Below are 27,808 nucleotides of genomic sequence, written 5' to 3'. Positions count from 1 at the left end.
CATTCCTAACAGCTGTGGACAGTGCAGGCACTCGGAAGGCAGCAGCAGCAGATCTTCAAGAAATATTTCTCAGTGGAAGAAAAAATTGCCAATTTCTAGACTCAGGCTGAAAACTACGTACTGTGAAGAAAGCCATTATATGAGAATTTGTAATACAGAAATAATATCCATTGAGGAAAAGATTCCCAGAATCACTTCAGACACAAACCGCCAAAAGGCAAAGCACACCCAGTGGCCAAAACAATACTTCAACAGTTGTTCTTATTAACAGCAGACACTCCTTAATACGGGTTAAAACAGCATAACTTGGAGAGATGCCAATTTCAAATCTACCTTAAAACAACTGTTTATAACAATAGAAATTAAATCTCACTTTCCTTCTCTGGACTTTAACATAAAAAGACACATTCATGCAAGTTGTATTTCTAATATCTCACCTTCTCTAGCAAACAGAGAAAAGGTGAGGAGGGAAAAAATTTTTTGTAAAGCAGAGCAACAAAATTCAGCATCCGGCCTTTCAGCTTTCCAGAAGGTGGCACCATTATACCATGCTATCAGTGACTTGTGTTTACAACACAGAGCACTGAGAAGGTACAGTATTTTTAGGGCTTTTTTCTAGCTAAGCAAATGCTAGATTCTTTGTAATTCTTTTATTTCATAAACTGCTTCTTGATTTTGCTGACTGTACTAAACAATTTTATGCAATAGCCTGGGTCAATTTTATGCTACTAAGTTTCTGAAGTGCCTAGCTAAAATCTGAATTTCCTGCAGTCTTAAGAATTAAGTAAGTATATGCTAGCTGCTCGTAATGTAAGAATATGATTCTTAATACTGACTTATTAAATGAAATAACCTTGCATTGCATTAATGTGCTAGTTATCAGGTACTTTAAAACTGACTGGAGGAGAGTCTTTATCAGTCCTTGCCAGACATGAATGAAGATGCACTTCCCAAAATATATGCAAAGTTCATCTTTGCCCCTTTAACTCAATGAACATTAATATTACACACTCATCAGTAATAATAACATACATTTTCCTCTGATTAAGTACAATTGCCATAACCAAAAGAGGGTTCTGCTAAGTAAGCTCAAGTGCAAACTAAATGCATTAAGAGGTGCTTCCCTGAAAAGTGCCCTCTAACAGGTAAATAAACAAGGTTAATAGCTTCTGTAAAAGAGAGGGAATATATATGACAGCTTATTACAGAATATTTTTGTGGTATTTATAGAAAAGACTTCAGAAGTTCAGATTTTTTGCTTCTTACTGTTTCCCATGAGAATTGAAATTTAGCTACTAGACTTAATTAGAATACATATTAATACATTTAATAAAAATCTTTAAATTACTATACATACTCATAATAACAGAACATTCTGTCATCTCTTCAATCTGTGGCAACTTCTTTTTCTCTACATTTCACGATGAAGGTATTTTACTTCCAAGAGTCACACATGGCCAATATTAAATAGCACAAGAATAACTAGATCACTGGTTTTCTTGTTTTCCTCTGTAAAAGTCATCTACCACAAACTTTTGAAATAGGAAAACACACATACTTGGGCATTCTTGCATCTGTAACAACCATAGCCCTACTAAATTCCACTTTTACATCCAAGGGCTGCAAGATATGTTGAGATGAATATTTCAGCTTCCGAGCCTCTTGCCAGTTCTCATCTAGAGGAGCAAAGAAAACCTAAGCTTTGAACACTGAAAGAGATCTCGTCACATTAGACATATCACAGAATTAAAGTATCTGATATCACTTAGTATAGACAGCTAAAAAAAAAACAAACCAGGTGACACAACCTCTTTTACACATCTATTATACAACATGCAAACTTCAGACACACAAGACTACTCACTTTCTACCATTCACAGTTAAACAGCTACTTCATCCATGCCGCAGACCTCTAAGGGCCTAGCTCTTAACATGCCTGGCACTGGGAGTTACGTCTCTGGATTCTCCTCTGGAACCAGAGGTTACAAATTAAAATCTTAAGACTTCTCTGGTTCCAACTTTCCATATTGTTAGTTCCCCTAATACTAGTAGAAGTTTCCTTATTAAGGGATTCCGATCCTTTCTTCACCCCAGAAAAAGATCAAACCTACAAATATTCCTGCATTCTACTTAGAATTTGGAGTGGAAGCAAAAGGCCCTGGAAGAAAATAACATAAATAAAGTACTTTATTATATTTATTATGCAACAAATTAAATGAGATGTCTCCAGGGACTTATATTATAAGTTTATTTCTTTTGCAGAAGCTAAGGTTAGACTCTAAAGCCTAAAGGTATGTTTTGGAAATTGGTAACATTTTCATAGGCCTGAGTTTAGAAAGTGAGTTTAAAGACTTATGTTCCAAAGTATCTCAACTGCTTCAGTTGAAAATATAAAAGGCACATCAACCACCAAAATACCTTAACTCATACAGAGAAAGATTACTGTCATCAACACTTACCATGTTTGCTGTAGAGTAACTGTATACTGCTCAGCTGGATATCAAAAACGTCATAGGCTCTTGACATTATATCTTCAATGGTGCTTTGTCCTACTTTGAGTTCTGATAAATCAGAACGACTTTGGCTTTTCATCTTTAAAAAAAAAAATCACAAAAAAGTATAATTTTCAAAAACATTCAAAGCACTATTGCTACAAATACTTGATCCCACCATGACAAAAATTAAGTTTAAAGTCTTTATTATAAAGGCTACAGTCTTGCAAGTATCAAAGCAGAGAAAATATCTAAAATCAATAGCCTATATCAAAAAAAGTGTTAAACTCTATTTCTCCTTCAAAGAAAGAAACAAAACTCTATTTTAAACCTTTCAAGTTTTATACAATTATTTTATATAGAATAATTTTGTTTAATAAGTGACTCACGCACCAAAGTCTCAGATCCCTTGTAATCAGTAGAATAAATCTTCTATTTTTTAATATATAAAAACATTACTGTATTAACATTACTGCATTAATCAAAAACATGAAATCTAATCTTTAATTGAATTCCATTGAATTTAGTTGTAGCATTACCCAGTCACACATTCATCAAACAGTGTAAAAGGAACAAGGGGGGCTTGGACTGTTCATCAATGTTCAATATCTTTCCTTTAATATCAGGCAATATCCCTTTGACTCGGCCTTGGGATGACTATACTACTTTAGTATTTCCTCTTTGTATGCACCCTCTCTGCTATTCATCTCTGATGAAGTGTGGCTGTCGTTATCCTTAAGTGTCTAGTAACTTTGGATCCATATCTGTTTTTGTCAGACCCAGGTAATATTCGAGATAAGGTCTATAACCCTGAAAGAGGTTGAAATACTAGTGTCTTAAGACATTACTTTCTGCAGTACTACTGAACTATTACTATTTTTACATTAAAAGTACCTTGCAAATTGAAAATTCAAAATTACGAAATTAATAATGCCTGTACAACCTTGATTAAGCCCATTTATGTATCTCCACTGAGATGCAGTTTTAATTTCACATGCCATTTGGGCCTTGGCCTTATCCAGTACACAACTGTGGGAAAGAGACTGCTTTGCAAGAAACATACTCGTTCAGCGAATGACCTACATCCCCCCTTAAGCATAAGTCAGTCAAAGTGAACACAGAATTATTCATCATATCTTAAGAGGTGCTTAACTTTTTTCTTTTGGTATTGCCCAATTCCTTCATCTTGCTTTCTAATTTTTATTGAAGGACAGGAAACAACTCAAGAATCACCATGAAAATTACTCATCCATTTCAGAAAAAAATCTCACAAACATCTACCAGAGTCTGATTTTGAAACGTGTTCTCCCACGTATTATGCTGAGAGTAATAATACAGATACATTCAGAAACATACATGCTCAGAAAGTCAGTTTGTAGCAGAGGCATAGAAAAACTTAGCTCACTTTAGCAAGATTTTAAGCTTTGAAACAAATTCTTACTAAAAAAAGCAGATAAGGCAATCTAAACACATAGTTAAGTGGCAGATTCTTTCTTACTCAGAATACAATTTTAAAAAGTAAAATAAAATTGCCTGCATATATGTAAGACTTGTCACTTGTCCTGAAAGAACACAAGTTCACCAATGAATAAGAAAAGTCCACGAATAAGTAATAATATGAAGCAACAGTCTCCTCTATGATTTCGTAGTACTAAATTATCATTTTTAAATACATCACTAAACCACCTTTCTTACTTTTCCTTTACAAGGAGTATCTCGAATATATCTCTAATTTTATCCCAGTTACACTATAACTTTGTCAATATGTCTACTTTTCGCATTTTAAAATAAACTGAATACCCAAAAGGCAACTGATAACAAGAGTAGTAGCAATATTAAATATCGGAAGACCATGTAATCATTTAAGTAAGAAGTTTGCTATTTCATATTCTATGGTAAAATGTTGTTAGACATTTTCCATGTAGCAGTTCAAAGCATCAACAGCGGTTTCATTTTAGGTGAGAATTATTTTCTAACAATTCTTTCACGTAGAAAGAATCTACTGAAAAGAAGAGTTCAATAACTTTTGCCTTGACTGGAAAGCAGTTGAAAATAAACAGCCAATACATAAACTGTATGAGGAACTTTTACTTAACTGGTACAGCAAAATACGAATTAAGGAACTGGAAATCAGATAAGAGCCAAAATGTCATTTTCAGTAAGTTAACTCCATTCAGTAAGTACCTACCTTAAGACTACCAAGATCCAGAAGTAGTAAATTTGACGTGCGGTCATAGAATCCCTTTTGTGGAACGATGATGTATGAAGCCATGAGATTAATTTTGAGGTCAAGAACTTTCTGGGTTTCAATAACATACAACAAACCTGAAAGATCATGTAATTAGTAAACATAAATTAATCGATACAGAAGCTATGTAATTAAAAAAAGCTACAAAAACAAATTCAAATCTAATGTCAAATGAGATGTGAATGCCAGATAACTAAGTCTAATTGCAGTTACAGATGCTCTTCAGATTCCTTCTGAACTGATAACTATAGGCAGTCTTAAAGGAAGCATCAAGCAGATGAACTAATGACAGCAAACAATGCCAATGGACAAGTAGAGACAGCAACAGGACATGCAAATCCAAAGAAGTTCACGATAAGCAGAGATGAAATGAGAATTGCAATGTGTACTGCTACCTGGAAACTGCTGAGTTAACCCATTGTGCTCTGTAGATTCAGAAATTTAATTGTTCTAGAGGTTCTTATTGGAAGTATCCAACTGCACTGGCCAAACTGCTAGTGTTGTTACTTCTGAAATACTGAGGTTTACGCTGATTCTGCTGACAAGCACCTCAAGCTTGAAGATCAGCCAATATACAGGTCTTATAAAATTTATGTTCAAAAATCATGCAATTAGTTGAGAAATTCAGGTTGTAATAACATTTGAGATCAAATTCTGGCTTTTTTTTTCAGAAGCACGGAATACAATCATGAAGGTTGGAAAAGATGTCCAAGATCATCAAGTCCAACTGTCAGTCCAATCGCTTCTTTTATTTTTTTGCTCATCTGAAGATAAATGAATGCTCCTGCTTGAAGTTTGTACTAAAAACAGTCTTAGGATGGAGCCACAATCCATTAAATATTTACGAGGTGCAACAAACTGATGATCACAGTAGAGATAATAAATTCTGAAGATGACAACATTACACTGCAATATACTCAAATTGGTAAGAAAGAACGAACTAAAACTGTTCCAACTGTATCAAAGGCTGTCTTGCCACAGGAGAGCTAGATTAGTCAACGAAGAACTGGCAACCACATTTCAGGTTTTCCAAAATAAAATTGGAATTACTTGAATTACTAAAGAGTATGATTTTTTTCAGTGTTCAACATTTAATTGCATTTGAGTGATGTAGAAAGTTCAAGAACAGACTTTAATTTTTCCTTCATTTGGGAAGACAACATATTTAAGTCCATAAACAGAACTCTAGGAAAGGGAAACAACTTTAGTAGGGTTTTTCCGTGGTGCTGAATAATCCTAACTCTTTTGGTGTAGCAAGTTCCTTCACTTCTGCAGCTCACACCTCCCCAGTATCTTCTAGTACTTGAAACACAAGTATTAAGAATTCTTACCTGAGAAGGACTGCAATTCTGAACATATTATATTGATATAATTCTTTTTACTTTTTTTTTTTCCCTTTTAGAATGAATTTATATATGAAATCTCCCCCTAGCACCATCCACTCAGACAGGACACTGTGCTTGACACATCTCTGATCTATAAAGCCTCAGACATCGTTACTGGAACAAATTAATTCCACAAATCTCAGTTAGTCTTAAAAATATTCACATTTTAATTCATGTCTTGAAATCTAAGATCTTTAGAGATAAAAAGGTACGAAGAAATGTAAACTAGAGGAACAGCTTTAATGTTAAGTAACTGGAAGACAAATATAGTTTATATGACTTGATCGAGCCAATCCAGGTCAAAAATCAACATTAACCAAGCAATAAAGAAAGCAGAAAACACCTACACAAAGGTTGATAGTTTCCTCAAAACCAACAACTCTGGAAAGGATTTAGGGGTTTCATTAGAGAACCGATACCTCAGTATCAGTTTTCGAAGAGTATGAAACAATTAAGACTATTTAAATACTCAGATAAACAAAACCGAAAAGCTGGAAGTAATAAAACTTTAAGGCTGCATGGAGGACAACAGTATAAAAACTGAAATACAACCTTAGAGTGTGAAGCATATTTTATAGAGAAAGTTTAAGTTGAAAAAGATACAGATATGATATCATACTATACATGGAACAGCTGCTTTGTAATGAGATTTAAGAACTCAGCTTATTTAAAGTAGTATGTTAGAAAAGCTATGACTAGGATCCATGCACTTCCATACAGAAAGAGATATTTTCATTCTCCTAAGGTCTAAAATTCGTCAAAGTGTGCAAAAGACTACATAGCACTCACCTGTTGATGTCTTTTCACGGAATTCTTCAAGCTTCATCAGAGTTGCTGATGTCAACTGCTCTAAATGTACATCTTTTGGAGGTCTGAAGAAGTCCACTAAGCTATTTATTGTCATCTGTTAAAATAAAGCAAATATAATACATGGCAAATTTACTATTAAGTAAGATTTTTCAAGATTTACAACCAATTCAAATATTTACTTACTGCATCATATACTATTTCCAGTGGCTGTGATTCAATTCTGAGTCTCTGATCTGCTTTCTCATCCAAAGGATTAGTCTCAAACATTATGCTTAAGAGTGAAGTACTCTCATCTGAATAGACTGTTCGAGAAGATAGAAGACACGGTGTACACTTTTCTCGAGACATGCCTGTAACTTCAAGTGAGGTAATTTCTGTTTCAAATCTGTAAAGAATGGTAAGGAGCAAGTACAATTACATGGAAGGAGCATAAGGAATGAGCTGAAAGAAAAAAAAACACAACAACAAAAACATATCTCTATCCTATCTCAAATACAGTCTAAGTATTAGATATGGATAGATAAGCTCAGTCTAAGGATAAAACACATATCCCATAGGTTAACTGTTTTTAAATTCACTATCTTTTGTGTCTATTAGCCATCACTGAGTAAATATGAAAGGGAAACCAAGTTATTCACTTCCAGTACTTTTCTTCAGGACAGGTGGCAGGGCAGGGAAGAGACACGCAAACGGGGCTTCTGTAGTATAAACTCAGGAATTAGATGGCACAGCTTATACTGCAGAGCAGACACAGCAGACAGTAAAGAGGTCCAATGCAAAGAAATAAAAGAAGCACTACAAAAGGAGCACAAGATTAATAGCCTTATTACATTGAGGAAGTACTTTTTAGGTGTTACATTTATTTTCAGTACCCTGTCCGCCTCTTTAATAATTCTCACATGAATATCTTTATTACCCAACAATCAAATGGAAAGTGTTTCCTTTTGATTGGAAAAGAAAATATAGTATTTTCTTCCCTTTTTCTCAGTCTGATAGCACTATTAGGGTCACTTACACGCACAGGGAAACAAAGAGAAATACTGCAACAAAACTTTTTTTAAAAAAACCTATGCGTAAAACTGAGAAAGATCAATAGCATCTTAATATCATACACAGATAATACTATTATGCTCCCTAAGTAGACAGGACAAGGCTTGAAACAGGAAGCCTACCCTTCCTAAGAATTTTTAAGTCATTACAAGTGAAATGAAAAGATTTCACATATTGCTTCTTTTCATTATCTACTGTGAGAGTACAAAGCCCAGCCAAAATTATCAGTTACAGCCTTCTGCAAATCTAAAAGCTCAACTGAAAACTCCAATATTTTTCAGTGAAGTTATATGCCTCCACACAAGAGGTTATGAGATCACCTTGCTAAGTTTAAGTTTCAAAAGGAGTAACAGTCACTTTTCAAAGCAAGACACAAGTTAGTTACTGGGTTGCTTGTAAGTAGTAACGGTAAACTGACAAAAAAAAAAGGAGTGTACTGCATAAAAAAAATACTGAAGTTGGATCATGGAAACAATATCCATTTGCTTTGCCTGTCAGTCACAGGATGAATTGTGCCCAAACCACACAAGAAATGACAGTGAAAAATGAAAGTTGAATGTCACAACAAACCATTAAATGCCTATTAGCAGTCATTAACAGTTCATGAGGAACAGAAAAGTTTGACAAAGAAGTTCACCTTATTGCTTGTGCACCTGGTCGTTGGGTAAATATTGTACTCAAGCCAGTTAATGCAAATTCTACTAGCTCAGGACTTTGCTTGTTTTCTCTTATTGATATAGACATGCTTAGTAACTTCACAGAGAACTTCATGGCTTCATACTAGATATGCAGGAAAAACAACAATGGATTATAAAATACATTCATATACACTTTAATACAGTTTATCAAAAGATAAAAATCACAAATACCAATTTGATACTTTCTAGTGCTATAAATAGTTTGTATCATAGCTGGTGTTAAAAGTCATTCCCAAATAATCATTACAAAGAATTAGGGTCAGCAGACTATGCTTACAAACCTGTCTTTATGTTTCCATACCACAATTTGAAATAAACGGCCTCTGACGTAGAGCTGGAAGGCAGTCTATTGTACCATGCACGGTATCTCACATAAAGGTGACTTATCAGACTACTTCTGAATGGGTCAGAAATGCCACTCTTCCCCACTACAATCCCTCAATCATCTCCTTCCTTACACACTCACCTACTCCTCCTCATCTATCGCCACTCATATCTAAGATTCCAGTGAATCACTTAAGGCACATTTTTAAAAAAGTTTCTGAATGTTTTAAGAGGATATATTAAGCACTTCATAACTTCGACAGCAATATACCACTCATATGATCTTATTCTCCTAGATGGAGCAAAATCTCATTTTGAATTTTTTCAGAAAGTCCAAAGTAAGCCTCATACCACTGTCCCGAAACTACATCTAAGGATGCCCCACTCTGTACAAGGCCAGCACAGAGCCTCAAGTACTCTTAAAAGTGATTTTTTTATCATCACCTTTAGATTTTTCGTTAGCTAGCAATTGTTTGGTATTATAGTCAGTCATAACTTACTGATTTTGGAAGGGTTGGATCCACAGCTGTTTCACTGTATCCAATTGCTGCATAAAGTTTGGCCTTCTCTTCAGGTGTCATCAGCTCTTCAAGACCTGTCACATTGCAAGAGGTCAGTTAAACTCAATGTAAGTAACTGAAAAATGCAAACACTTGTTATACACTGTGATTTATAACATACAACAGATACCATCAATGCTGTCATTAATTAGTAAAATTAAAAGTCTCCTTAGGCCTACTTTAAAATGCCATTATACTTTTATTTTGACCTACTCTATTTCCTACCTTACTAACAACAGAAGTAACCTTTTTTATTTACTTTCCGTGTTCCACAATCTTTACTGGGTGTCCTGTGCTTAAGTAAATCAAACTCAAACACATTGCATAAAATAGCCAAATTGTAAATGAGTTTAAAATTGTTTAAATTGTTTCAAAATTGTAAAATTGAGTTTTAATTGTAAAATTGAGTTTTAAAATTGCAAAATTGTTTACATTCCATGAACTGCTACTGTCTTCTAGCACAGTCTTCACTATGTCTTCAAATCCCCATACCCATTACAACATGCAGACAAATGTGAAAGCTGTGGCTAGAGAAAGCACAAATTGAAGACAGCTCAAAGACCTGCAGAAGGAATTTTAAGACACCTCTGTAACATGCAGTTAACTCCAACAGCAGTAAAACACTAAGAGAAAATGCGTAAGTCAATAATTCCACAGCTCAAATATTAAAGAAATTCAAAGCTCTACCGTTACGGACGTATTATTCTGGTAAGTAATTTTTAATCACAGAAAAACACCAAGAAATGAACATACTTGAACCCTTTACTTCTTGTTTTTGTTCATTCTTCTTTTCACTTGACCAGTTCCACATCCAACTAAACCAGCCACCAGAATTTTCATCATCTTGTTTTACTCCTGGTCTGTAGATCTTTAATCCAGCTTTAGTTGCCTGAAATTAAAAACACACAACCATGTATTTTTTTTTCATGATTCTTCCTTCAATTTCCTAACAAAAATGTAGACCCAAGACATGCTATAACACAACAAAACATCATTAGATGACCATTGAAAAGGCACGTTATTTTTCAGGTTTTTTCCTAATAACTTTTTCAAATACACAGTGCATCATCAGATCAATCTTCACCTGTGTAAAATCGACCATCTTTATGAATAAAAAGAGTAAGCAAAAGCCAGCTGATTAAAAGACTCAAAGACAAATGCATCACGGTGTATTCTGTGACTCTCAAGTCACATTATTTTGCCCAATTGTAGAGAGTACATTTAAGTAGATACTATTTGCTATATGCTAAATAACATTTGCAAATAGTAACAAGAAGTCAACCTATTACATACACAGGTCTCCACTCTATATAACAGGGTATCAGGAAGGAAAGGAATAAACTAATTGTATAGGCTGTTGGGAGCAGGAGGAGACAGCCTGAAGCTTTGGCTATACTGGCTTCCAACCTGACTGATCCTATCATCCTTCAATCATATTTTCCACAGATCTTTCTTAATAAAAGTGGAAAGAAGTTTATCTCAGATCAGTTATTCTGAAGAAGCAGTATATGGAGCTTCTTAATTTTTGCTTAATTACAATCTGAAAGTAACCACACTTTATAGTAACAAATAAGAAATATAAAGAAAACAGACTGCAAGAAATACAACTCAAACACTAGAATTAAAATGCATCTGCCTAAAATCTCCACAACATCATGTTGCAGTTATTCTTAAGACTCAATTAAATAATAAAATTTTACCTCAACTTCTGCTTGTTGCCTTGCTAGAGTGATATTAAAAATATCCAGGGCCTTTTCGAATTCCTAGAAAGGAGGTGAGAAATTATTTTGACAGTTTCATTTGATTAGACTTCACAGCTCAGTTTTACAGGAAATGACAGTAAACAACTTTTACGGCAACTCAAGTTAATTTGCTCAAGCTGAAAACAGAAAAAAAAAAAGCCTGGAAGAGAAAAGCTTTTCTTCACTACAGTTTCTAAAAAAATTCTAATATGTTTATTAATACTACTCACAGAGAAACATACAAATGAAATTGCAAATCTAGCCACTTACAACTGTATTTTAACCTAGTACTGACTAGGGAACATGCACACATTGAAGAAAATAGCAGGATGAAAAATATTTTACATTTTTAATGGAAAATAGCTAACCTCCAATACTTTTAAGATCTCTTCACTAGGTTTTTTTGATGTTATCTTTGTTTTATACATCTCTTTGTAATTCTTCACTTCTTTCCTATGGTGCCGAATATGTTCCCATGACCACATTTGGAGCTTAGGTTGAACATTTACCTCAAGGATGCCATAAATGACATACTTCCACCTAAAAGGAAAGAGAGATGAAGTAGAGTTTACATTTCTTTGGACATACTGAAAAGATACCTAAACCTATGCAAATTCCCACTACAAGCTGTGAAAGAGTGAAACCTCTTATATAATATCACACTTCTGATCAGTATAGGAACTGAAAGATTTTAATTTTCCAACACAAAGTTGATAGTTTCCTAAAATCAAAAAGTAACCTTGTACAAAACGTGCCCACAAATATATAGCTGTGTATGAGAGAGAAAGTAAAATATACTTGTATGGAAGCTTCTGAAAAGAAATTAAATCTCTGCCATCTGTGTTGAAAAGTTTTGCCGGTTTTATATAATAGTTATGGTCTTCTAATTATACCTAACATACAGTGGCGTCTCCTTCATCAAAACATAGTTAGGATATTAAAATCCTATCAGATTTCAGTTTCTGATAGTGGTCTTCAAGACAGCAAATTTGGGCTGTCAAATATTTTGTCCCCCTCTTTGGTCAGAGGTCCTCTCCAATTTTTCTTCTCCGCTTCACTTGAAAAAACAAACAAAAAAAACCCCACCACACAAGAACAAAAGCTAAGACTTTGTCTCAAGAGAAAATGAATTCTAACCTCCTAAAGTAAGAAACAGTCCCCCAGTAATTATTTCAAATAACAAATTATTTACAAAGTTTGAGGTGGCCTACCATGTTTTTGCATTGTTGTGTAACGGAACATCAGGTCTATATTTCCTATATGGCAGATTTCGAGTCATCATATCAATAGACTCAAGAAGCTCCATAACACTGAAGTACTAAAAAAAAAAACCATAAAATAATCAAACTGAGTGTTAATGTCTTTCTGAGAACATGAATCAAATTTCTCTTTACAAAGAAAACAACTTAAAAAGAAAAATTACTAAGAAGTTACTTGATTCTGTATGTTCAACATAAAATTTTAGACTGCTTTTCTTATTAGTCTTTCAAACTAACATTTTACCACATTACACACAACTTCAGAGAAACAGTTTATACCTGTGGCTTATTGAATTCAACAGTAATATCCTGTAAATTTACATCTAAATCCATTTTCGGTGATGAAAAGTCAACATCAGATCGAGGATTCATAAGGAGTTTGGCTCTAGCTGAAATGGGGCGGAATACTAAAAAACAGAAGTTGATATAAAAAGTGTGATTAAATTATTTAAGACTGCCATAAGTGGTACACACTACCTATCAGCTAAAGTCATGGCAGATTATTAATTTATTAATTTTAAAATGCTAGACATCAACATAGCTTAAGATATAATACAACCTATACTCAATTTCCAGCTTCCTTCTAGCAATATCTGCCGAACAAATATTTGTGGAAAATTCTCACAAGATTTCCTTCACACAGTTACAAGGCAGATGTTTTACTAAGTAGCTTATATTTGCAACAAATGTAACTTCTTTTGGCTAAGCAATAAATCATTTATAACACAAGATAGTTTCAACCACAGCACTTATTTCACTATAATAACTCCTATTCCATAAGGATATAATTTTTTATATTACTGATGTTTTACACTGTTTGATAATTGTTATCACAATAGTGGATAAACCCAAACATTCCACATTTCTAAATCCAAAATTAAGTAAGCATGGAAAAAAATCAATATGGATCCCACAAAAAATGAAGCACATCACATGAAAAATACTCAAAGTAGAAACTTTCTATCTGATCCACAATTTGGCAGTATCAGGCTTTCAATACAGCCTTCAGAAGCCATGTGCAGCTCAATTTTTGCATCTCTTCCAGTAACTGAACCAAAAATAAGGATTTGTTTATTATTTGAACGTGTAAATCATATTTCTATCAGATAAAATTCCTTTTCTTTTAACAGAAATACTAATATACCATCTACATGAAAATATTCTAAATTCACCAAGAGGTTAGTACAAGTGGAAATGGACATTTTTGCAAGGTGAAACCATGTTGACACCAATTTACTCTTGTTTCATTTTAAGCTCTATATTTCTTGTGGAGCTTATTTTACTTTCATCTGACACATTGTATTTCTCAGCATTTCTATTAATTTTCTGCCTGTATTTAGCTTCCTAAATTTCAGTTTTTATCTTTGTTATGTGTAAGCATTATGTTTGCATTTAGATTAAACGACAGAAGCAGCCTTTGTGCTTACTACTTTTCTATCTACGTCTCTATCTAAAGAGTTGTTCCAGAAGAGCAAGAATTTTTATTTACCACAAACTATCAGCATGATGCAATTGTTTAAATTTCTGCATTTCTGATGGCACTGCTGAGTTCAAAGAGTGTAAATCCCGAATCCTGCAATTTTGCATACAATTACTGATCTTCTATGTAAAAACTTAGTCAGCTGATGATGTTCAAACTTATTTTCTTGTAAAAAGAGTCAAAGTTAGCAACTAGAAAAATAAAACACCAGAAGAAATTACGAAATAGTTTTCTGGCGGGCAAATAGGCTTCCTCTCTCAAGCAATGGCAGCAAGAAAAACACAGAAAACTAAGTATTCTTTTTTGACCCAGGCTATAGTGAACTGAGGACTTGCTTCCCAGAGAACAAGCCACTTCAAGGGACAGTTAATAACGACGACAGAGATGTACATAAGAAATAAAAAAAAACCACGTATTTTGCATACAATGAAGAGCAAATTCACCATGTTTGAACGGAGTCAATGAGACTTTTGAACTAAAGTAAACAATGCTCTAAGCAATACAACTTGCAATATGGCAACACTAAAAAAAATCAGAAATGTTTATGTTTCAGAGCTGTGTGATTACTGTTTCCACCTCTAATAAAAAAAAGATACACCTTGTGCAAGGCAGGTGATGTCAAAAACAATAATCTATTACTCAAACCAATCTGATTCACAAAACTTACATGATGCAAATATTGCTAAACTTCTTAAGGAACTATCAACAGATGAACAGTAAGAACTTATATATGACATATGACATATATAATGACACAACTCAAGATTCGTGTTTTAATCAAAGCCTTTAAGACCACAGATACAGTACAGTATTGACTGTCAGAGACAGTTCTACAAAAGAACTAAACTGTACTCCTTCCTAAGACTTCTAAGTAACAGCCAAAGTAGCAACTTCTGAGAAGCATTAAAAATTAAAACTGAAGTATACACTGAAACTACAAATGAAAATAAAATACCACTTACCAAAATCATAACCTTCTGGAATCACACTCTGACTAGCAATTCCCTGTTTTAAGTTAACCTACGTGCAAAATGGAGTTAAAAATAAATTGTATTTTTATTTCATGATAAATATTTATAATATAATATAAAAAGTCAGCACTTTAATACAGGCTTCAAATAAACCCTCTGACACAGTACAATTCAGAATATCCATCTATGTTTAAAACAGAATAAGACTTCCATTTTTAGCTAATAAAATCAGTGAAAAGTAAGATGACCACAGAGCGTGTATAATTTTCTAACTGGCAAGAGATTTTTCCTTAACTTTCTCAGATAAGTATTGTACATCCACCACATAAAAACATTAACATTTACTATTTTTCCTAAAAAAATTACTAGTAACCAGACAATTATCTGGGCCACTGACACAATGGAAGCAGAATTTAATGTGAAGCATGCTCTGCGCTTCACAGTATGAACTAAAATACTAGATACATTATCTCATGCTTTACTTACCAATGACTCCTCACAACCACCATGGTAGAACATCTCAGATTTCACATTCCAGTAAGCAAAAAGGTTATCCAGTCGTACAAGCTGAAAATACAGTAGAACATATGTATTGACACCCGAAAATTTGAGATCAATAATTTGGATCTCACAAAGTCTGATGAATAAAAATACACAGAATGTTCCTTGCATATTACACTTTTTTTTATTTCAAAGCCTCATCAGCATCATGTTTTCTTGATCTCACTTTCTGTGAAACGAACTCTAGCTTAGCTTGTTTCATTAACAATTCATTCTTTCGCATACAGTCTATACTGTACCTTATAGAACAACTTGGCAGTTTCATCATGTAAACATGGATTCCAATTCTTATCTGAGGTCTGAAATGAGAATTAAAAGAAACTATTCCAAAAAACTTACTCAAATATCTATAATACACTAGGTAAAAAAAATAAGAACATCACTATCATTAAAATAATGGGATGTCATCGTCTGATTTAAGATGATTAAATTATTATTTTAAACGGAACTTCATAAGGCTCCTTCACCCACAAAAATACACATATGTACATGCAGTGACTGACAGGCTGCACACAATAACCAAAAAATTCTTTAAAATTCCATTTTCAGTATTGCAAACTGTTTTCCTTTACACCAATAATTTAGGGAGACTCTTTGGAAAGGGATAAACAACAAACCTCTTTTTTAACTCCCCAGTATCAAATACTAACTTTCCTTTTTGGGGCTCACAGCAGTTTCAGTAAAATATTCATAGAGAGAGTCTGAATAGCACAAATCCATTTAAGTCTGGCACGTAGCAACCAAAGTATAGCAGGCAGATTTAAGAATTTCCTCCCAAAGGTCTTTTGCAATGCTACCATTTTATTTTTAATGCCACGCCCACCACAATATTCAAGCTGGATTTGATAAACCAAGTAATTTCCATTGTGCATTGCTCGTGATTATAGATATACTTTCATTAGATTGCATGGTACAGCACAATAACTGACAAAAATGTAACTTAACCTATCAGTATACTTTCAGCAATGTTTACAAATTAAAAATAATATTACCTGCAAACTTAGATTCTGAAGTGAAATCCCAAATGACAAGGGGTTATTCCGATTTGTAATCTAGTAGAGCAGGAAGAAAACACCAAAAAATTATCTTATTTAGATTTGGAAGTAAATAGTCAACAATAAAAAAAATTATAGAGCAAAGATGTGACAACTATATTTTCTTTGTACCCAACCATATGCTTAAAATATTTGTGCATAGAGATATTTATATCAGGTTTTTTTGTTAGGGATTTTTTTAAGACTATGAATTTTCCAATAATTTACTAGGATTCTCTCAGTATGGAAAGCAATGGGGAGAAAAGAAATCCAAGAGATTCCTAATTTCATATTACAGCACACAACCCCCAGGTTAGACATACAAAAGTACTTACATCATCTTCATAGCGAATATGGATGTTGGAAATTTTCACCTGAAGATTTTTGATGACCTGAGTGACTAATTTTTCTACAAAAGTGTCTTGTTTCTCTTCTTTAACTTTATCTAAGTTAAAAGAAAATAATTTAATCTTTGGCTTGCACTAAAGTATTTTTAAAACTACACTAGAGAATACAAAGTCTGCAGAATACATATTTAAATTCTCTATTATATTGTACTCTAGTTGTATAAAAACGTGTCCTTTCAGTATTACGTAGAACATTCACGGCCTCACAGTAGGCCTTATTGCCAGCTGCATTAGGAATTAGTTTGTTCATAAAGATGACTTCTACCCACTGATACCTAAGCTGGTCAATGTCTATTTCTCAAAGGGACAAAAAGTTGAATTTAAGGTAAGATGTAACATGTATCAAAGAAGAAATTAAATAGAATCTTTAAAAAGTTGCAACCTTAAAAATTTTTTGATACTGGAAACAAAGTTGTTTCTTATGAAAGAAGAGGAAAAGAAAGCGTCAGGCAACACAACATAAGCAAGCAATATTTCACAAGCCTTAGTTATATGATGGTCAGTATCTGACCATTTTTATTTTCAGGATGCCTGTTCTGCAATACTGATGGCAGCAACACCTAAAAACATTCAACTAATAGGTTTTCAAACATCAAGAGGAAAATAAGAATCTAAAATTCTATAAGTGACAAATCCAGCACCTTTCTGGATTAAAATAGAGAAATAGCATCACTTTCATCAGCTTTTCCCATTCTTACCTTGGTCAGCTATTTTCTGCTTTGCTTCTTCTATCCTTTGCAATTCCCTTTGTCTTGCTTCCAAGAGCTGTCTGGCTTCTTTTTCAGCATCATACTTTATGCCTAAATACACAATGCAAAAAGGTATGAAATAAAATGCATTACACATTTTTTGAAGACTCTGCTTCAAAAGCTATAATGTTTACATTTTCTTAATAGTTATGTAACCGCAAAAAATAAGGTGACTAAATGTAAAATAAAAACATTCCCATTACCTAACTTTATTAGGTAAGAGCATCTACCAATAATAAAGCTCATGAAAACAATAAACCAGTCAAGATACTTCAGAAATCCCAACAATCTATATCTACTTTTTTCCTCTGCATTAACTTACTGGCTGTGGGCACAATAAGCAAATAAACGCCATCAAGAACTGCCTCAACTGGTTGAGTATAAAGGTTTTGCCATGGAATCTGTAGGTTAAGTTGACCTATAAACACAAACGGAAAAAGGTTGAGGTATACGGTTAAAAAATTGACTAGTAAAAAAAAATTTTAAAAAGTTCATCAACATTAACTATGAAATCTCTGAACAATTATTACACTAGACAGAAAAAGCACTGCATCTGAGGCACATGTCCTTTCAGTTATTTGTTTTACACAGCACATAAATGAACGTAAGGCAAGTTTTTCCATGTTAGAACTAGTAAGCGTGCAGGTCCTCTCCTTAATCCCTTGAGTGATACTCCTTCACCCTAACAGCAACTTCCCTCTCCTTGCAAATCCATTGCAGAAGCCTTATGAACAAGAAAGGAATGAACATATTATACGTGATCAGTCAACTAAGTACTCCCAAACCCTGAATCTGTACAACACATTTTTCTGTTCTTTTCTGTGGAAAAGAAACATGGCTGCTTAACGTAGCAGGCATGTTTGTCAACATGGAGACAGCAATTACAGCATCCCTCATTCTTCACACAAGTGCGAAATTTAACTATGACATCAGTAACAGGAAAATACAATCTTCCAGAGTAGATTTAAGGAAAACATAATGGCTTTAGGTTTATTGTGCTTTAAGAAACTACTAACTTTTACAAGACAATCAACTTGCAATGAGAAAAAAATAATATTAGCAAAAACAGGAAAGGAAGATAGAAAGAGAAATGTAACACAAAATCAGTCATGGAGTCTTGCTAAGTCAAGGGGTGAGATCCAGATCCACTTAGTTGCTGTGTTAGGTTCTTTTCTCATTAATATAGAAGGGATTAGACAAGAATCCAAAATATTTTAACTTTACCATGGCAGCTCAAGAAAAGGAGTTTCTTCAAAATGTTTCTTATTCAGAAGAGTCCAACTTCAGCGTGTACAAATCATGCAAGTTAAGGAAACTAGGAAATTACCTGCTTAGGATGCCTAGAGCCACTTGCAAGGAAAAGTAAAATGTTTAGTTAAACTCCTGCATGGGTTAAATGCAACTTACCAATATGTCCTGCTTTAACTTTAAATGGCACATCTAGCTGACTCTGTAAGAAAGTGATTTAGAACATTTAAGCTCATTTCAGCAACCTGAGAAGTTGTTCCTATATAGTAAAAATAGATTATGACAACCTTAACAACAAATCTACCTTTCAACTACTAAAAAAACCATTCAATATGGTGGAACAAACAAGTGTTTGGCTACTGATTTAGATTGTTTAGCCATATTAGGCTAAATACATTCCCAAAAGCAAGTTTCTAGCTTCATGAGCTACAAGGAAAAAAGTCTTTTGGTACTGCCTTTGATCAAAACACATTCTCCTAGCAATTGCTAAGACTTTTTTGGGAGGGGGGAAGAAGCTAAATGTAGCCAGCATACACATTCTCTTTTAAATTTAATCCCAAATTAACTAGACAACTCACAAAAGTGCAGAGAAAACAAAACAATAAATTTTCGCTTAAAACATCATGTGTCCTAAAATAAGAATGGAAAGAAGAGGAAGAGATACAACCCAAAACATTGTTCAAGAATCATTTATGCAACAGTTTTACATCCACTAACTTACCAGTGCATTTTCTTTTATTTCAAGATTCTTCAGTGCTACAGCTCCTAAAAGCAAAGAAGCCAATAAGTAAAATTACAATGAAAAAGTAGTATTGATGCAAACTAAACATCCTGAACTCTAAGCCAGTGGTCCATGACCTGTAGTTCTTCACAGCTCTTCGCTGTAGAAGATATCCACAACCTACATCTCTAATTCCCATGGAAGATGATTAGGAACAGACTATTTATTCATGTAACAAAATAATATCCAAGATTTTTTCATGGAGCTTGCATGTCCACAGAAAAGAATCTAAGACTCCTCAAGGTAAAAATCATTGTCACATTTTTTATGGATCCATTATGAATTAAAATTTGCATCTTTTTCCTTGCTCATTTGCTTCTTATGCTTGTGGTAATCTAGCAATATTAACTTTAGAGTGAATTATTACCCCTCAAAAGATCTTACATTTGCAACTTATATTTATAGAAGTTCACAGGAAGCATTTCAGTAAATCTATTTTTAAAATGTCTTAAGATAACAATAAATACAGTACCCTGAAAATGCATAAATTCCACTTGCAAGATCTGGTTTTACAACATAGTTGACATTAGACACTCGCCATAGCAAAGGAACATTGCAATGGACCAGGCAGCTACACAGTCTGTAGCTATGCCTTCTGCAAATTCTACAAGAAGGACAGAACCCCTGCAATGGTTTCCTTTGAATTAGCCGTATAGCATTAACACATGTACATGGAACAGGCACCTGATACAGAACAGCAGGGACATAAATGAGATTCAGGAAACCAAAAGCAGATTACAGGCCAAGAAAGGAATACAGCTTGAGATTGCAAATGAAGATTTGATTGACCCAACAGTGCTTTCCTTTCAGGGACGCAAGTTAGAAATGGCCAAACATATGGGGAGACAGCTCCAACTGCAATAAATGTTCTTGCAGTTGCACAGGGCTGATGGCATTAGACTACTGTTGAAAGTATCAGCAGTTAGTGGAAATTGGATCCTAATTTCAAACAGGCATTCATTAGAACAGGTGGCTGTTGCTACCTACTGTGGAAGAGCTGATGCAGTAAAAATCGTCCACCTTGCAGTACTCACAAAAACTATAAAGTTGTTAATTATTTGATTTATTCACTGCAACAATCTATTACCACTTCCCACTACAATTCTATGTATCTGACATGCACGACCTCTCGAGAGAAATACTACATGCAGAAAGATGGTTTTTGACAGCTGCTGATTCTGCTTTTATGACTTTAACATAGACTCATTGACAGAAATATTAGAAAAGGCAGAAAAAAAAATAAGTCAAAGACAGCATTCCCCATCGTAGTGTCTAAGTATTAGAGCACTACAACTAGTTCATATAGTCTTTGCAGGTAATAACAAGGTGGCAATTTACCATTGGATTCAATTCTACTATAACTTTATTCCCTTATAAAGCTGAAGCTGCAAAGACTATTAGAAACATCATATGACACACTCAAACTAAGGAGGAGAAAAAAAGAAAAGGCATTTGCTTCTCCAAGAAGACATCACTAATTGCAATTGTATTCACGGCAAGCAATTCTCATGGTATCCAGAGCAAAGGTTCAGGTTTGTAAGCAAGTTACACAATTTTTGCATGTCAGTTGAGCCATGGTAAAGATGTTCACAGGCAAACTCTAAGACTACATGACACACGAAATAGTTCAATAGGCCTTAGTTTCTTTCACTTTCACTGTCAGTTAGGTAAATATTTCCTATCATTTTCCTCTAATTTACCAAGGGTTTGGCACGTGACACACACATATCAGCTGAGGCACAGTAACTCAAGCTGCAATAATTTGGCAGCCCTAATGCTTCTAAAAACACTGTACTGCAAAGTGAGCAATGATTATCATCTCAAACACTTAACAAACAACGTTTTATAATGAAGAACTATAGGTTGTTTTACCAGAGTAGGTCATGACAGCAGATAATAAACATGACATTGATACCATTTCAAACAAGATAATGATTATTATTAATAATAAGTTTAATGCTTTTAGTTAAAAATGCTAGAGGAGATAAGATTAGTAAAACTTCAATCATCTCAATCTTAGTTTAAATTATTGAAAACACATTCTCTATAATACCACTGTTTATGTACAAAAACCTTGATTGAGGGTCTAACCACAGCAAACACTCATAAGCACACAAAAAACTACTGGTGAAGCACTGGTTTCTTAAATTTATGCAAACTTTTTTTTCTACATTTTAGAGAGTACAAGAAAGATTAACTAAACATTCCTGCAATTAAACATGAACTATTTCTGAAGCTACCACACCTCTGCTGGCAACCAATTTTAACACTTAACTCAAAATGCAGTAACTGACCACATCAGTACTCTCCTTCAAGGAACCTTGAAAACTGTACATAAAAGTAGTTGGAGTTGTATAAATATCTAGCATTACGCATGCAGACTAACAGCCAAACAATAATAAAAGCCACAATGTTTATAAATACCTATGGCATAGACTAGGATTTACTTAGGCAATATGAGAAAGCAAGTTCTTGGCTGTACTAATCTCTGGACACTAAACTCAACAAAATCAAGCATTTCTAAAAATTCTGGAATAAATAGGCTTATAGTTTTAATTTCAGATACTAAAAATAATTTAATGAATTTGAGTGCATTAACCAACATCAACTACCAAGGAATCCGCATGCAAAAAGAGATCTAAAAAATTAGGTAACACACAGTAAACCATTTCATCAAATACACCTAATTGAAATTTATTTTATGGATGTCAACAGAAGTTAAAGAGGGGGAAGAAAATCAATCCACAGAAAAACCCCACAGAATTAACCTGTATGTTCGTTGCACCTTTGTTGTCTTGTAAACAGATGAAAGAAAGCAAGATGAAAGTTGATCAATGTCAGAACTGAAAATACTTCAGATGGTATCTGACCAGTACCCAACATTTCTGTTCATAAGTTCTTACAGAATTTCTGCTTTTTAGCAACAGCACCTGTCAGCTTTTGAATCTCTTTGATCAATTTATACAAAATTTTGCCTTTGCCATTCTTTTCCCACTTGTGTTTGTGCTGTTAATTATTCCTATTTAAGCACACCTTCTAGAGACAAGCTACAAGCATTTGAGGATCTGAGTGTCTGCCAAATACCTCCTCTACTGACATCTACTATAAAACAGGTCATTAAAGGCAGCACAAACTACTACACATCCTCCAGACATCAGCTAAACCAAATTATTAATGTGTAAGGGGAGGACTGCACCTGCTATACCTAGCCAAGGAAAGGTACGTAAATGTAGTACCTTTCATTGGAGTAATAGCTGTAGCCAGAAAGTATAGTAGGTAAACACGCTTACAACCCTGTGTCAATTATCTGCCTGTATCATCCCACTAACGTAGCTGCCCCAATAAGAGACACCAGCTATTCAAATAACAAGCTGCGTTAAGAAAGGTATGCTTGAGACATTATCTAATAAGTAGGTGTGCCAAGTCAACACAGAATTAAGTACTGTAAAGGGTCATTCAGAGGGTCTAACCAAGGCACTGAAAAGTTATTTAGATCAGCCAAAACAGTGGAAACACGGCCCTTGGTGAAACAACTGTTTGGTCTCTCACAGCATCTGGAAACCTCAACTACACTTCGCTACTCAAAGATAACTGTCCACATCTCACACTTCTTCAGTCACTTCTTCAGGTATTGAAGTACAACTTTATTAGATGCAGACCATTTAAAAATATCTACCTTACCCAAATACTTATCTAGCCTGTTTTTCTACGCCTCGTGCTTACACATTTGTTAACACAGCTCATTGAAACTACCATTTTAAGTAAGGACTAAAACAAGTAGAGGTCAGAAACACTGTCCTTCCCAGTGTCATCCATCCAACAGCCTTCACTGAAGTCTGTCTAACACATGAACTTTTTATTCTGCTTCATACAAACAGAGTTCACAAGAAATACTATTTCCCTCCCTGTTCTATTTTTTTCCAAGCACTGGCCTTTCCAATGCCGGCCTTACATACTGAAAGTACCTTTTTTACTTTTACAGTCCTACACTGTCCTTTCTGCATTGCCTTTTATACTTCAGTTCATTCAAACTCCCTTGGACAGAATCACAGAATCACAGAATCACAAGGTTGGAAAGGACCCATTGGATCATCGAGTCCAACCATTCCTAACACTCCCTAAACCATGTCCCTCAGCACTTCATCCACCCATTCCTTAAACACCTCCAGGGAAGGTGACTCGACCACCTCCCTGGGCAGCCTGTTCCAGTACCCAATGACTCTTACTGTGAAGAATTTTTTTCTGATATCCAGCCTGAACCTCCCCTGACGGAGCTTCAGGCCATTCCCTCTTGTCCTGTCCCCTGTCACTCGGGAGAAGAGGCCAGATCCCTCCTCTCCACAACCTCCTTTCAGGTAGTTGTAGAGAGTAATAAGGTCTCCCCTCAGCCTCCTCTTCTCCAGGCTAAACAACCCCAGCTCTCTCAGCCGCTCCTCGTAAGACTTGTTCTCCAGCCCCCTCACCAGCTTTGTTGCTCTTCTCTGGACACGCTCCAGAGCCTCAACATCTTGTGGTGAGGGGTCCAGAACTGAACACAGTATTCAAGGTGCAGTCTCACCAGTGCCGAGTACAGAGGGAGAATCACCTCCCTGGACCTGCTGGTGACCCCATTTCTGATACAAGCCAAGAAAAAAACAGGCTTTTTAAAAATTAAGACATGATGTATGACCTGTGCAGTGCTATAACATCCAAAAAGCAGTGACTATCTGTAACATTTAATCACTACTAAAATATTTGAAAATATTGAATAAATCCAGACTCCATGATTTATGTAAAATTTAGCAAGTCTGTCATGACATCTACACAAGACAGACACTGTATGAAAACACATAGCTACAATGAAACAAATTGAGAGCGTGTATACAAGCCCAGAAAAGCATCACTTTTATATAAAATGAAGACAAAAAAAATAGTATTACTTTTCTAAAAAGAAATAAATAGTTCCATAATTCCAATGATGACTCCCATATAAAGACAGTAGTCTTCTGCTATTACTACTAATAGCTACTGCCTTTTGATTCAAGGAATGCAATTTCTAGGTCCTCCAAGATCTTTGGAGGACAAAAGAAATACTGCAGATTCACACATCATTAAATACAGCTCAAGTTGCATATGCAAATAAAAGCATCATGCAGTACACCAGGAAAAATAACAAACCTCTACACATGATACTTCAACATTGCTACACAGTAGTAGTTCTGGGCATCTCAGAACAAGAGGTAGGTTCATGTATCAATAAACAGGACACACTGGGCCTTACTGTTACTGATCAAGCCCTACTATCTTCCCTACAGCAGTTACATGTTCTGTTGTAGCGCTGAGACTCCATATAGACTGAACTTTGTAAAGAACCTACAAATTACTTGACCAGTTGAACGAAAATTACCGCAGAATAAAACCAAATAAGGATGCCCTTCCAGAAAATAAAAGCATGAAAACAAAAATGTCCAAGATACAGAAAGCTCCAGGAAAAGCTTCCAAATATGTAATTCATATATATCAGTACCTAAGAACGGAATTTAAGATAAGGAATAACTCAAGGAGGCTTCAGACCTACAGACATATAAACACACATCTAAAAAATACTAAACCTCTGTGTTTGCTTTTGCTGATGATGTAGACACTTGGAATTCAAACCCAAGATGCATCGGTCACTGCATATACATCTGCTAACTGTAGATCTCTTACTTTTCTTATGCTACCTTACTAAACCCAGACACGTTGTTGCTGGTTTCTTGCACGTACATTGATAAAGGGACCTCCACACAGCACATTCGACCAGAATACTTCTCCTGCCTTCTAAGCTGGCATTTGAACTTATTTCTACATAGTACTGCTTACCTTGCCTAGCACAGTTGGTCACAGTCTCTGCAAACACCTAAAATGGTTTCTGTTACTGATTCTTTAGAGTTAGAAAAATAAAACACAACAACTACTCTAGACTTACAGATATCTTCAGCAATGATATTGACAGTGAGACTGTCACCCTCAGCAAGTTTGCAGATGACACCAAACTGAGCGTTGGAGATGCCACATTGGAAGGATGGGATGTCATCCAGAGGGACCTGGACTGGCTGGAGAAGCGGGCCTGTATGAACCTCATGAGGTTCAACAAAGCCAAATGCAAGGTCCTACACCTGGGAGAGGGCAATCAGCAGTTTCAATACACAATAGGTGATGATGTGATTGAGAGCAGCCAGGCAGAGAAGGGTGTTTGTTGATGAGAAGCCTGACACGAGCTGGCAATCTGCACTTGCAGCCCAGAAGGCCAACCATATCCTGGGCTGCATGAAAAGAAGCATGGTCAGCAGGTCTATAGATGCAATTCTGCCCCTCTATTCCTCTCCTGTGAGACTCCACCTAGAGTATTGTGTCCATCTCCGGAAATATCAACATAAGAAGGATATGGAACTCTTGGAACAGGTGTAGAGGACTACAAAGATGACCCGAGGGCTGGAACACCTGCCACAGAAGGACAGGCTGAGAGAGTTGGTCTTGTTCAGCGTAGAGAAGAGAAGGCTCAGACAAGATCTTATCGTTACCATCCAGTACCTGAAAGGGGCCTAAAAGAAAGCTGGAGAGGGACTGTTCACATAGGCTTGAAGTGATACGACTAAGGGCAATGGGTATAAACTGGAGAAGGGCAAATTTAGACTAAACATTAGGAGGAGTTTCTTCATTCTGAGAGTGGTGAGGCCCTGGCACGGGTTGCCCAGGGAAGTTATGGATGTCACCTCCCTGGAGGTGTTCAAGGCCACGCTGGATGGGATCTTGGGCAGCCTGATCTAGTGGGAGGTGTCCCTGCCCACGGCAGGGGTCTTGGAACTGGATGATCTTTAAGGTCCCTTTCAACCCAAATCATTCTATGATTCTATGACAGCCACCCCCAGAACGGCAGGCCACTGCCCTCTGCAGAGCGGCTACTTGCCTCTACCAGCACACCTCCCACACAAAACGCTATCCAAGTTGTTTACCTCCCCAATCCCCAAGTGTTTAGCTCCCGTTTCACCTTCCCGGACTGCGAAAAGCCGCAGCCGCTCCTTCCGCCGGCGCAGGGGGAAGGCACGCAGGCCGGGTCCATATGGAGAAACCGGAGCGCAAGGGCCGCTCGCACAGCTCCGCCGCGCCCTACCCCCACCCCCCCCCTCGGCGCTATTTTGAGAGCCGGGCACGCGGCTCGCCCCCGCCTCGGCCCCGCGCGCCGGCGCTCCCTATCCGTGCACCCCCCCCGTACCTCCCCAGATGCCCAGCTTCAGCTGCGAGCTGTCCAGGTTCACTACGTAGTCGCCGAGGAAACGGTTGAGGACATCCACAACCAGCGACTCAAACACCATCGTGCCGCCACTCCCCCGGCACCGGCGGCACCACCAGCACCCGGAGCCACCGCCGCCGCCGCCGCCCCGCCCGCCCCGTGCGCGCGCGCCCGCCCCGCCACGCCTCGTGCAGCCGCCCCGCGTGCGCAGGCGCGAGGCCCCCGGAGCGGCAGCGGGAGGGCCGCGCTCTCTGCAGCGCGGGGAGGGGCGGGGTGAGAGTGGAGGGTTCTGTCCGTCATTATGGCGATAAAGCCGAGGTCGCTAGTCAATGCCGGTGTGGTTATTAAGTAGTTCTTCCAATAAACGGTGCCGGGGTATCCAGGGGGTCACCGGCTGAATGTGTCCCACTGTTGAGACTGGTTACGTGGGTTTTGTACAAGTTAAACATACACATCCACGTAGATTCCAGGAAATGCTGCTTTAACAGATACAACTGCGGGAAACATTCACTGGTAAAATATTGAAAAGAACGAAGTCTGGGAAGCAAAGGCAATAATATTTTTACTTTACAACTCGGTGAATTGGATGCCCTTCTAAAAAAGGCATAACGTCTTACAAAAGCAGTGGACGCATATAATAGTTTTAGACAAAGGACCATATAAATCCTCAAAGAATGTTATCTTTTATCCAACCATGTCTGGAGACTCCCTTCAGATTCTCTCCTGACCTATAACAGCTGCATCTTACAAGACAACT

The 27,808-nt window shown here is 36.1% G+C and overlaps 1 protein-coding gene across 6 annotated transcripts in view; it reads right to left on the bottom strand.

The window, feature by feature from the left end:
• Positions 1–27,192, bottom strand: part of VPS13A (vacuolar protein sorting 13 homolog A) — a 98,310-nt gene extending 71,118 nt beyond the window's left edge. For all 6 annotated transcript variants that reach the window (XM_054055400.1, XM_054055398.1, XM_054055399.1 and 3 more), the window contains exons 1-22: positions 27,034–27,192; positions 19,740–19,783; positions 19,178–19,220; positions 18,093–18,188; positions 17,720–17,821; positions 16,950–17,059; positions 16,573–16,632; positions 15,820–15,879; positions 15,506–15,586; positions 15,011–15,068; positions 12,848–12,975; positions 12,521–12,627; positions 11,678–11,849; positions 11,268–11,330; positions 10,321–10,456; positions 9,508–9,602; positions 8,623–8,765; positions 7,119–7,320; positions 6,915–7,029; positions 4,681–4,817; positions 2,460–2,592; positions 1,559–1,676 (exon numbers count right to left, since the gene is read on the bottom strand). In XM_054055400.1, coding sequence (XP_053911375.1) covers positions 1,559–1,676; positions 2,460–2,592; positions 4,681–4,817; positions 6,915–7,029; positions 7,119–7,320; positions 8,623–8,765; positions 9,508–9,602; positions 10,321–10,456; positions 11,268–11,330; positions 11,678–11,849; positions 12,521–12,627; positions 12,848–12,975; positions 15,011–15,068; positions 15,506–15,586; positions 15,820–15,879; positions 16,573–16,632; positions 16,950–17,059; positions 17,720–17,821; positions 18,093–18,188; positions 19,178–19,220; positions 19,740–19,783; positions 27,034–27,133 — 2,303 coding nt within the window. In that variant the 5' untranslated portion in view covers positions 27,134–27,192. The remainder of the gene's footprint in view (positions 1–1,558; positions 1,677–2,459; positions 2,593–4,680; positions 4,818–6,914; positions 7,030–7,118; positions 7,321–8,622; positions 8,766–9,507; positions 9,603–10,320; positions 10,457–11,267; positions 11,331–11,677; positions 11,850–12,520; positions 12,628–12,847; positions 12,976–15,010; positions 15,069–15,505; positions 15,587–15,819; positions 15,880–16,572; positions 16,633–16,949; positions 17,060–17,719; positions 17,822–18,092; positions 18,189–19,177; positions 19,221–19,739; positions 19,784–27,033) is intronic.
• Positions 27,193–27,808: the final 616 nt, after the last annotated feature.

Source organism: Cuculus canorus, chromosome Z, assembly GCF_017976375.1.
Source record: "Cuculus canorus isolate bCucCan1 chromosome Z, bCucCan1.pri, whole genome shotgun sequence".
Lineage (NCBI taxonomy): Eukaryota > Metazoa > Chordata > Aves > Cuculiformes > Cuculidae > Cuculus > Cuculus canorus.
Note: the sequence above shows the minus strand (reverse complement) of the source record. Positions and strands in the feature narration are given on the sequence as shown.